We start from the raw sequence: 12,501 nt of genomic DNA, 5'->3' as shown, positions 1-12,501 counted from the left end.
CTGCTTCCTCTTTCCCAAATCCTTACCCAAATCTACCAATAGGCATATCAAGGGGTGTAGGGTTTATTCGATTTGACAAGCGGATTGAGGCAGAAGAAGCTATCAAAGGCCTAAATGGCCAGAAACCTCCTGGTGCCACAGAGCCAATCACTGTAAAGTTTGCTAATAATCCAAGCCAAAAAACCAATCAGGCCATCCTTTCCCAGCTGTACCAGTCTCCAAACAGAAGGTATCCAGGACCACTAGCTCAGCAGGCACAGCGTTTTAGGTAAGTATGGTCTGGTTCTTATGCCCAGCTACTACACTCAGAACTCTCAGGTTCACTGTGCAATACTTTTGTTGACAGGATTCGGGTTTGCTCTTACTGTTCGTGGTATTCTCTTTCTTTTTCTTATGGGCACAGAGAAAACCTCTTTGGGGTTTAGTGTCTTTTGCTAATGTTGAAGGTGGTAACGAAAAAGGACAATAAGCTATAGCGGTCGTTCTCAACTGGGGAGTAATTTTGCCCCTCAGGACAATTGGCAGCATCTGGAGACATGTGGGCACAACTTGGGTGCGGGTGCTCCTGGAATCTACTGGGTAGAGGTCAGGGATGCTGCTGAACATCCTGCAGTGCACAGTATAACCCCCAACAGCAGCAAATCATCTTACCCCAAACATCAATAGTGCAAGGCTGAGAAACCCTGACCTATGAAATGCTGGGTTCTGTTTCTAGTGCTTCTGATTTCCCCTTTCTAGTTTTTTTTCTTGGTAAGATTTTATTCTCGTATTTTAGCTTTTAGGTCAAGCTCTTTCAGTTATTTTGTTTTATAATATGTACATCACTAAAGAGATACAACCTATGCAAAAACATTAAGTTTCTACAAATGGATCCCTCTCCCCCTTTAAAATTTTTTATTTTCTTGTATTTTAGGGGTTGGCAAACCTCCTGTAAAGGGCTGGATAGTAAATATTCTGGCTTTGGGGTCATGGTCTCTGTAGCATATAGATCCTTTTTTTAAACAGCTCTTTAAAAATGTAAAAGCCAATCTTCACTCCTGGGCTATATAGAAACAGATGGCAGTGTGGATTTGGCCTGTGGGTGGTAGTTTTCAGACCCCTGTATAGTCCGTAGAATGACTATGCATCTTCAGCCCAAAGAAGACATTCTATCTTGTTAGACAAGCATAAATATTTCAGTTTTTCAAGTTTTAATTTAAACCTGGGGTAACAATCAAATCAAGAATCATTTTAATCTGCATGTGAGAACAGTGACTTTAAGACATTAAACACAGCACAAAGAACTGGTTTCATAAGCAAAGCCACCCAGTTTTTTTTCAAGAACATTTTTTAATATCCTTTTTGGCCATATGATATACTGCAGCCATAATTCCATCTAACCCCATACTAATTTTTTTTTTTTTTTTTTTTTTTTTTTTTTATCCTAAGTGAATTATCAGTTTTCTTTCATTCCTTGCAGGGGCAGAATAGTTAATTACCAAAAATAGGATCACAAATGTAACTTAATGAGGAGTTAACGTTTTTGAGCTTAAATCACATGCATTTTTTCACTGGGGTATTAATAGAGTTAAAGAATGGAGATAAAATCGGTCAGATACCTGCTTTAAAAAAAATACTCAACTGTGTCACCTGAGGTGTGAGAAAGAAATTTGCCATAAACACTGTGTTCAGTTCCTACTTAGGCTAGCTTTTGCCCTGGCAGAAAAGGTGGTACTGTCAAAAGGATCCATTTGAAACTGGATGACTGGGGTACCCAGTTGGTTGAGCCTGTGTTCACTCTCTGCTTTAAACTTTGCGATGTTAAAACAAAACAAAACAAAACAAAAACAACACATTGTCAGGAAACCCTGCTCCCTTTGACTATGGTGGGTGGTCGAGGCCATGGCTGTAGGGCGAGAGATGCATTGGAGCAACTTGATATTTGCCCTTGTGGAGAAAAATCTTAAAAAAAAAAGTTTGTTTTTGTTTGTTTTTTTAGCTCTGCCTATAGGTTTCCTGCATGGCATCTTAAAGTGAATAATATTTTCTGCAAATTTTGCACAGACTTGAACAAAGTTTAGAGGTGTTTCCTGGACAGCCTCTTCACTTAACTTCAGAGCTCTTTGGGGTCTAGAAAAGAGTTCTGAGCTTACATAGAGGGAGGTTCTTTGAGACTTACTGGCTGATTTCAGCCCCGTGAAAATATAAAATGTTTGATGTTAATAGAGAGCTATGTTCATTTTGAATTGTTGGTTATTTCTGGTGTTTTCCATTGTAAGCTCTGGTTTCATTTTATGGTGGTTATTAAGTAAAACTGTGTTCTGAGTCAGGACTGAATGATGAGGAAGATCAGACCAAAGGTCTGAGGTGGCAGGATCTGCAGGAGAATGCCTGATCATTGAAATGGTGAGGCACGCAGGAGACTCCCAGACAGGCTGGTAACTGCTGTGTCTGCACACAGCCCCACCCAGCCCACTCCCTGCATGCTCCATGCTTCTTACTTGTGGGTTAGGAAAGCTTTCCAGGATGTTATGCTGGTCAAATTTAATATCTTTCTAAATATCTCTCTGCCCATCCTTTGCTTTTATCTTTCTGTCCCATACGTTATTAACTTGAAATTCTTCCTTTCCTTGACTCCTAGAAAAAGAAATTCTGAAAACAAGCAAATAAGAATTGTCTGTTGTAAGGGAGACTCGGTTTCAGAAAACGGCGAAGATTTTTATTGTTATTTCAAATTCCTAACTCTCATCTCTGCCGCCCTCTGTTCTTTCCTTTCATATTCTCTGTGTAGGTAATAAGTAATGAACTAGTCTTTGAGCTCAGTGAAAGTGCTTGGTCTAGACTCAGTTTTAGAAGAAATTAGGAGCCTTTATTCCTAGAGTTCAGGTTTAACCTGATAAATGTTTGGTTGCTTTTAATACTTTAAAAACTTGGTAGTCATTACCTTCATTCCCTCCTCTTCTGTTGAATTAAGGTTGATTCTTCTTTCTCTTCATAAAGACCATTGAATTAAGGACTTGCTTGTTTTTTTGGTATTTTGCTCTTCTCTCATTCAAGTCTAGATCATTACAGAAATATTTTATCCCTAACATCTGTGTCCTAATGCTCTTAGCCTTCAGTTTGTCACCTTCCAGCAGACACTTAGAACATTTCTCATTGTGTTTTTTATGTTGTCATAGTACCTTGGGAGTTGAAAGAGATTGGAGAATACAAGTTATAAATATTATAATAATAAAGGATATTTTTAATATTCATGAAATGCACCATATCTTTTAAGGTAAAAAAAAAAATGTAAAACCCATGCAGTAACGTTTAAGTTCAAAAGTGGGCTTGTGAAGTTTATGATTCAGTCAATCCATACAAATAGAGAATTATTTTAACATGAGCACAGCTGATCTTATATGCTTAATTGACTACAGTTTTCAAAATAAAACCATGCCCCTTAAGTATATTTCTGGGACACAGTGTCAGAATTAAGCTTTCAGCCAAATTTTTCATCTCTCTTCTTGTGGAGCAGCTTTAATTTTATTGAATGTGATCTAGTCTAATGGCCTGAGTGCCTACTTCTGTAAGCCTTTATGCATTTTTAAAGGAGTCTTTTAAATCCATGCTTGTGTTGCGTTGAAGGCATGGGCTGGTTGCTACTATCATTAATTTCCTTTTGGAAGAAACTGGTATCAGTCTTCCTGAATAATTTTTTTCTCTTAGAGGTTAGATGACACCATGTAACGGGAGAAGGGGTAAGTTGATGATCTTGTGGTTTAACTTCAAAGCACATTTTGGCCAGTGCTTTGGAGAGGTTTTGAGAACCATTATTTGTAGAGTTCAGAGTTGCACTTTCTTACCCATTAGTAAATCTCTCTTTATATTTTTATTTCTGACTTGAATGGACTTCACATTTCCCCTTCTACTTGTGTGTGGGCCTCCCCATAACCTGTCAGCTAAATTTCTTGGAAACTAGGTGTTTTCTTTTTGTAGACCTCTAACTTTGAAATGGGAGTACTCTACCTAATATATGGTTCTATTCAAAATATTGCCTAGTCTGAGTTGTATTCCTGTTGAGAGGAAAATGTTTGTACATGGTATCCCCAGTACATATTTTTTCATAAATTATATGAACACGGGCTTGTGCTATTACATTTGTGAACTCATAAACCCTGATCAAACATAGAAAATACATATAAAGATGAAAGAAACAATATTTTAATGTCTTATTATCATGCTGACTTTTCATTTATTCAGTATCTTAATAAATCCTATATCTTTAAAGTGAGATTCATAAAATTATCTTTGGTAATTTTGAACTTCATGTTGGATTATCTTGTGTCTAACCTCATAGCGGACTTTGTACTAGGAAGAGGAGAAATAATCAGAAATAGCTCTGTCCCTGTTTTGTTTACTTGGGCTGCTTTTACTCGTGTCGTCCTGACTCTGATGATGGTGATTTTTATAGAAATCTTTGTGAAGCTACCTCTTCTTGGAGGGTTATTTTAATGAAAGCTAGGTTTCCCTGTCCAATCCTCCATATCCAGTTCATGTGTTATTGTAAAGTGGATTATATCCAAGCTACAGAATAGGGGAAGAGTGTCACTGTCTCTTGATGGACTGCTCAGTCTTACCTCAGAAAGTAAGCAGTGCATGGGGACTGAGTGAGGGTACTGGCTGCAGTGCATCCATTAAATTTGAGTAAAGAATATTTTTAAAGTTAAAAGTATCTTTTTAATGGGCTCTTTTCTTGCCACCCTATAGTATGTCATCATTCACACACCCCCCCCCCCCCCCCGATCATTCTGGACACTACTGACTTGATCTCCATTAAATATTGGCTTCTATTTTTAAATGACCAGCTATTAAAGATGACTGTCCTCAAGCTCTGGACACACCTAGCAAAGATGTATTATTCTGGAGAGTAATAGTGGTCCTGTGTCTGAGCGAACTGTAAACTAAGCAGTTACAAGAGAAGATGCTTAGTTTACAGTTTTCCAGCTGCTACAGGATTTGGGTTGCATAGTGTCCATGTGGAGCACTCACTGCTCTCTTACGGCTCCCATGAGAAGCATGAGTGTGTGGTGCGAAGAGAGCAGGGAAAACTGCCAGCTCCACCCGCTTGCAGGCTGGGGTTTTTGGCCTTGCCTACATCCTGTTTTTCAGGTCCCATGCTCCTCCTGGCTCTCCTTGTTAATGGGGGGTGTGGGAGAGAGGAAGGGAGGTGGAAGGAGATGCTGGTGCGGGGAGGGGATGATGGTGTTTAGACAGATAACTTGTCTTAAGTTCCAGAAGACTGAATTTCTTCTGGAAATGGGTACTGAGGAGAGAAATCCATGGTCAGGATCACAGTGTATCATAGGATTTCATAGGTGGGGCACATAGGAGGCCCACTGAGAGAGTCCTCAGAGATCCTAGTATAAATATCCTAGGCCTCCTGCCTAGAGGGTCCTTGGATGAAGAATTGTGAATGAGATGTCTCTCCCTAACACACGTAATTCATATTTGGGGCAGTTTTGGTTTCCTGTCTTGAAAATACTGAAAACTTGATTAGGAGATGCAATCTCTGGACTTTCGGTTGGTAGAGTAAGATGATGGTGGCAAAGTGGGACACCCCTACCTGGGCAGAGATGGTGTAATTCTATTTTGAGTGAATCGATAAGGTGTCTCTGTGTCTGGGCCCTTCAGCGCTTAGGAAGGAGACTTCAGTTGCCATTCTCTTCTACAGGTATCATATGCCAAATGCATTCTTTATTGATCATCCCAGTCATTGTATGAAATTATCTGTATCAGATTATGTTATGGTTGGTGATACACTAAGTTGTACGCATCTTTATTTCTGGTGTTCGTGGCCTTTCTTTTGGCGTGTAGAGGCATGACGTCTTTGACTTACTGCCTCTGCAGAAAACCAAGCCCTCCCACCTGTGTACTTTTCCCAAATACATGATTTCTCCTTGCATGTGCAAACAGGCTCCCCAGCCAGCCCTTTTGATAGTTTTCATTCTGGATTAAGTAGTTAAGGATAGTATTTGTAACCATATTGCTTTATTTGTCAACAGATAGTTACTATAAACTTGCAGTGATCCAGGCCTGTGCTTTTGCTTAGTGGCACAGTGAGGAATGAACATGTCCCTGCTTCTGAGAGGGTGTTGGGACGGGACAGACACACACAGATGAGGATCCTTTGCCACTGTGATTTGTTCTGTTTCCTTGCACTTTGCATCTTATCAGCTTAGTTATTTCTTTCCATTTTTGCAAAACACACAAAATGCCCAGAGGTGATTATTGTGGATAGGAATGTGTGAAGATTCTTTTTCCAGTTCTAAAAGACCAGAAGGAGATGTTTTTTGGCTTTTATAAAACTAGAAGCGATTGAAGCAAATGTTCTCTCATGTGTGCCCTAACCTCATTTGAGGCCACAGGTTAGACAATAACACTGAGGCGTTTTTCAGACTTACCTTTCATAGGTGTTAAAGAAAAAAATTGTTCCCCCTGCCTCAGGGTCTCACTTGGAGAGTGTTGAACATTGTGGCAGTTGAGGTTGGTTCCGTCTACTATACGCTATGCCCACCTCCCCTAAACACATGTAATTAACTGGTACACATTATGGAAATTTGGAACATCAGAATGGTCTCCTTGAAACTGACCAAGCAAGAAGAATCAAGTATTATAAAATCAACTTAATTTTTGAAATAGGAAAAGGATGGAGAGTTTTAAAGAGTACCTACGCACCCCTAACTACTTTGTTTTAAAATTTTAAGAGAAGCTCAAGTTGGTTTGTTTCTAACCTGGCTTCTTAGACCTTGAGTAGAGCTACGCTTCCTGTAGCGTAGTCAGAATAAGCGTCAGTTGCCGGGTCTGACCTTTTTGCTCTGTTGCTCACTGAAGCAATGAGTCTGTTGTCTTCCTCTGCACCTTAATTGAGCCCACAGAGAAATGGCAGATTGAGCTAATACCGTCTGTAAGGTTCTTTCTACCTGTAATACACCATTTTGTAAGAAAAGAAAGTCTTGCAGAGTGGAGAGGTTGAAGGGAGATTTATGGAATATTGGTGTCACTGTTTACTAGCCCTATGCTCTTTGGCAAGTCAAGCGGTGTGCCTTGGTATACACAGGAGTTAATGGAGTTATAAAACTTAATGTTAAAAAACAAAATTCAGCTGAGTAAATTTGAACATCAAATTGGCTTTATTCTCCATGAATCAGGCAGCATTTCACCTAGCAAATAGAAAGGAGGTCCAAAGAAGGGCTGTACAAAATGGAAGGCTTTTACAGGCAGAAGGGAGCAGGCAAGGGGACATTTCTAACAAGGAGTGGATTGTTTCAGGCAAGGTCACCAAGGTCACCTTCCTTTGGGGGAAAGGTGTGGGGGTCACTAGAGCTGACCAGGTAATTCCAGCCTGACTGTTAAAGTTTGTATTCTTGAACTTACTATTAGCTTAGATATTAAGTCTTGGTTTGCTGACATGGGGCTCAGCACAGGTGACTCCATTTGAGGCCTATTTTCTTTCTTCTTTTTTGTAACAGGTAGTATAAAGTACATGTAGGTGCATGTGGAGCACTTAGAATTTACCTGGTAATAGATGAGAATCCAAAGATGAACTGTTGCAGAGCCTCCACATTTCCTCTCTGAAAGGTGTCCTCAAGTGACCACTTACATTTTGCCTGTATGGTTCTGATCACTGTAGGGATAAACTGTATCCATTGGAAGAACTAGTGTCTTAGGGAAGTGGGTACCCATTCTCTCAGGAATGTGAAAAGACCAAAGTTTTGAGAGTTCACATAGAATTAACATACAAATACTCCCCTTGGAAGATGTCAGTAACAAACCCAGCTTTCTTGAACATCAAGGGGAAAATTAAAAACTGAAGTTTGCTAAATGTATGTTTTGCAGGTTGGACAATCTGCTCAATATGGCTTATGGAGTAAAGAGGTAATGATAGAGGTTCATGATAATCATAATCCCTTCCCATAATTGATTAGTTTCTTTGATTTTGGGAGTGACACCCTTCATGAGTTTGTGTTGTTTTCTTTTGCATGTACAACCTAATGAAAAGTTGTTTTTTTGAAGCACGGTTGATTCGAGTATTTTTATACCACTGGATGCCACCTGGTCTTTAAAAAACCCATTATTTGTTTTATATTGCATTGCGACGCTATAGCATGTGTACGTATGTGTTGGTACCCCTTCCCCCCAATCCTGTTTAATTCATGAAACCACTTCTAAATATATTCTAAATATATTTATTTGCTACTGTGGATCATATTATTCAATACAGCATATAATGACCATTTCATAATTTATTAATACCTTGACAGTATAGCATGTCACTGCAAGCCACACACAGACTTTGGTTGAAACATCAGATAGTTGTATGTATCTGTTGGAGGGGAGGGGGTTACTGAAACTCTTGGGATGGGAGGGGAAAAGAAATACGTCCATTGCTGTAACCAACCTCTGTTTCTATTTGTGTGTGTGTGTGTGTGGTGTTTGTGTGTGTGTGTGTGTGTGTGTGTGTGTGTGTGTATGTGTGTTTCCTATTTTGTTTAGTAGGTTTTCTCCAATGACCATTGATGGAATGACCAGTTTGGCTGGAATTAATATCCCTGGGCACCCAGGAACAGGGTGGTGTATTTTTGTGTACAACCTGGCTCCTGACGCAGATGAGAGTATCCTGTGGCAAATGTTTGGGCCTTTTGGAGCTGTCACCAACGTGAAGGTCATCCGTGACTTTAACACCAATAAATGCAAAGGTTTTGGATTTGTGACTATGACAAACTATGATGAGGCTGCCATGGCGATAGCTAGCCTCAATGGATACCGTCTGGGAGACAGAGTACTGCAGGTCTCCTTTAAGACAAACAAAACGCACAAAGCCTAATGAGCTCTTGTCCTCAGTCCATTTATATATGAAAACTATACAACAAAGGCAAGTTAAGAGAAACTTTATACATTAGTAAATGTCTTTGTAAGTCAGTGTTGAGATGGGGATAAAACGACTACTTAGCATCCTAAGAAATATGTGAGATTTTTTATTGCTAGTATTTGAATTAAAACTTCTTAAATATCTTTTATGTTTGAATATGGACAAGAGGTACAGGGTTTTTACCTGTCACATTGCATTCTATTGCCTTCTTTGAAGAAGGTGGACCTTTTAAAGTGTTTCAGCTAAGGGAAGACATTTCTTTTCTTTTTACATAACTGCCTTGAACCTGTGAGTAAATATTGAGGCTTTGTGTTGTAATTCTTCAGTTGGTTGTGTCTTTTTTTCCCCCTTTTATTTCTTTTTCTGATTAGCTTTGTGTTTGGTTTACATTTAAAGCATTGCTGTTATGTCTAAGAAAAGTATTTTGAAGTTTACATTTTTATTTATGAAGTTAAAAACAGTATTTATTTTGTAATTATGATTTGGGTTGGGGAAGGGGGGGGCTACATTATAAACGCTTATTGTAAGAATACTGGAGAACTTTTCGTAAAGCAGTACCTTGCCAAAGAGATAAGAGCCTCTTTGATGTGGGTTTAAAAAAAGCATCTATTTTTATAAAAAAGAAAATTTGGAGAAACTTTTTACTGGTCCTGGAACAAATATTTTGACTTGAATACTTTGAGAAATCTCTTCATATGACACCTAGTGAGCTTTTAAAATTTACCAGGAAATTTGCAGCGGTTGGAAAATTTAGAAAGATTTATGATGTAGAAAATACTACTTTTGAGATCTTTGTATGAAAGGAGTAGAATCAATGGGGGAAACACTGCTGGTTTCGTTTTTGTAATCACCAGTGGAATGTCTGATCATCCTGGTTATTATGTGATAGGTGGCTCACATTGATTTGTGATTTTGAAACAAATAAAAAAAATTTACAAAAGAATATATAAGAGCAGGCAAGAAATTTAAATTACCAAGAGATGGGGGAAAAAAAATCTGTTCTTCCTAAAGAAATCCCTTCAGATAGAGCTCATGGTGTTTAGTGATGTACTTGCAGTATTGTTTGAAGAATTGTTTTGTCTTAAGGAAAAAAAGATGTTGCACATGATTTGTACTGCAGCAAATCGGCAAAAGTGATCTGAGTTGGATATATTTGAAGGTATTTTGAAAGTTATGTTCAAGGCTAACACCTGAGCTTTGTGTAATGTAAATAAGACCTTGTGTTTATGAACCTTTCAGCTAATTTGATTTTTTTTTTCCCTTACATGCCAAGTGATGTTCAGGTTTTGAATGTTTTTGTATCAGTTTTTTCCTTTGTAAATGGCATTAACATTGTTACTTGAGGTCTTGCTTAATCACTTTTGTTGTCCTGAGGACTTGAATTTACAGTGCATCAGATTTGTTGCTAATTTTGTCTGTAGATAGTCTAGCTTCAGCTGTTTATGGTGATGCTACATTTTCGTTTATAAATATGTTTGTGGTAAAAAAAAATGAGTATAACCATAGGTTTTGAACAAATTTCCTTACATTTTTCATACAAAAATCATAAATATCTGTATGCTACTGAAATTTAACTTTGTATGATGCTTAAACCACTATTTGGGGAAATAATAAAATAAGTCTTTACCATGTATGAAAGAAATTTTAAAAAATACAAAATATTTTCTGATTAGCATCTAGCTTATAATAAATTTTCAAAAAAGCTGAAGGCAAAAATGCCTTCATCAGGATGCACTGAGAACTATATAGTTACGTCCTGCTTTTTGTATAAACTGAGATGCTCACATGCTTCCCCTTAGAACAGGCAATGTGCTATGCATAACATAGTTGTACATTATCTTTGCGGTTGCGTTGAGTTTTTTTTATTATTTAAAATTGTAGTTATAAAATTTTTCAGTATAGTACAGTACATATACTGTGAGGCGCGTGCTAAAGTGAATAAGCGAGTTTTCATGCTGACCCACTCAATGCTATTCAGAAATCAATTGGCTTAGCACTTTCTCATATCCTTAGGTGCATTTAGATTGTCAGAGTTAACCTTCTGCGTTTAAAAAAAAAACTAAAAAAAAAAAACTAAATACATGTATATATTAAAAAAAAAAATAAGGTTTCCCTCATGGGAAAACAGCAGCTACATGCTTCTTTCCTATACTACTGTAGCAAACCAAGGCATTGATGAGAGGGCATGCAAATTGTGCTTCACTTTACAGTGTTTATCAGAGCACTTAATAAAATGTAAGGCTGGTATTTATTTGAAGTTGTACAGTATGACTTAATTCACATCTGTTGGAATAGAAAATATATTCTGTTGAGTATTTAAGAGGCTGTACATGTTTTCTTTTGTGTTTGGATTCTTTGTACTTTTTCATGTTCAGTACATCAATAAACAAAGTTGAAGGGAAAGAACAGTGTGGTGAGTAGGTCTTTATACACATTTTGGGGGCTCCTGTGCTCAGGCTAATAAACTTACCCTCTTGAGTTAAGAGGTTCTCTCAGAGCTTTAGTTGAAAGCTGTGTTATCTAAAGTAAGAATTCCAGAAGCATGTTAATTTGAAGTAGAATGTGCAAAAAAAATTTTTTGAATGACATTTCTGATAGTTAGCTTTCAAATATTACTTAATGAGTAATTTTTATAGGAATACTTGCTTTCATCTGCTAGTTGTAAAGTTTGGGTAATTGGATGCTGACATCATTCTATTGCTCTGATTTAATAATCAACTTTTTTTTTTAAACAAATGGGAATTGTCTTCACACATTTACTTGAGCGAACGAAAAACCAAAGAGAAGGAAGATAACTTACTCTGCTTCTGCCAGCAAGGTTTAATTCACCCATGGGATTAACTGCTGGTGTGTGAGATTTATTTTTGTTGCCCAAGTGCCAGATTGTCAAGAGACTCTTCTCTGAAATCAGAAACTCCGGTTTCATTCGGTTAAGGCTGATGTGTGTAGCACGTGTCCATGTCAGGAACTGTGCCAATCCTGTGTTGCATATACATGTTCAGTTCTCATTACACATCCTTACCAGATCTGTGCAGGAAGGAAAATACTTCTTGCTGATCCTTTATGTGAAGATTCTACTTCTATAGAACTTAAGAAAATTTGATATAATGAAGTACTTTTTTTTCTTTTTTTTCTTACAAAGTATACCAAATGGTTTTTTAAAATTTGTATCTGTCAGTTTTCTTTTTTTTGGTAAAAAGCCATTCTAAAAGTAATTGTCCTGAATTCACAACTTAGTAGTCAAGAGAGTAGCTGAGTGATAAGACAGTTCTTTTTCTTCTAATCTCAAATCTCCATACCCCCTTCTTTATTATATGAATTTAATACTCTAATTTTGTGTTATCGGAACATCCTTCCCTCACCTCTCTCCTCTTGCATGCTTACCCGTATTTTGACTGGTTTGCATGTCAGCAGTTCTTTTATATTTGAGCAGATAGTGGAAAAATTCTCAGGAAAGGAGGTTGGTGAGACTACTGGTATACTTGAGAGGTTTTCCCCCCCCCCCCCCTTAGAATCCTTTCTCCCCTCAAGCTTGCAAATCATCCTAGAGTAGTGCAATTCTGTGTTAGGGTTGCCAACATAAATTTTTTAATCTTAACATCATTTTATGA

At 37.8% G+C, this 12,501-nt stretch overlaps 1 protein-coding gene across 9 annotated transcripts in view; it reads left to right on the top strand.

Moving 5' to 3' along the window:
* ELAVL2 (ELAV like RNA binding protein 2) overlaps window positions 1–8,845 on the top strand; it is a 67,566-nt gene extending 58,721 nt beyond the window's left edge. For 3 of the 9 annotated variants that reach the window (XM_088019218.1, XM_028115204.2, XM_028115202.2), the window contains exons 5-7: window positions 43–268; window positions 7,858–7,896; window positions 8,518–8,845. In XM_088019218.1, the coding sequence (XP_087875344.1) occupies window positions 43–268; window positions 7,858–7,896; window positions 8,518–8,845 (593 nt within the window). Of the gene's footprint in view, window positions 1–42; window positions 269–7,857; window positions 7,897–8,499 lie in introns of all 9 variants that reach the window. The other 6 variants (XM_028115203.1, XM_028115201.1, XM_088019217.1 and 3 more) reach the window with 4 other exon arrangements.
* Window positions 8,846–12,501: the final 3,656 nt, after the last annotated feature.

This window comes from Eumetopias jubatus, unplaced genomic scaffold (assembly GCF_037043125.1).
Source record: "Eumetopias jubatus isolate StellerSeaLion01/CBP00866 unplaced genomic scaffold, mEumJub1_p1.0 scaffold_15, whole genome shotgun sequence".
Lineage (NCBI taxonomy): Eukaryota > Metazoa > Chordata > Mammalia > Carnivora > Otariidae > Eumetopias > Eumetopias jubatus.
Note: the sequence above shows the minus strand (reverse complement) of the source record. Positions and strands in the feature narration are given on the sequence as shown.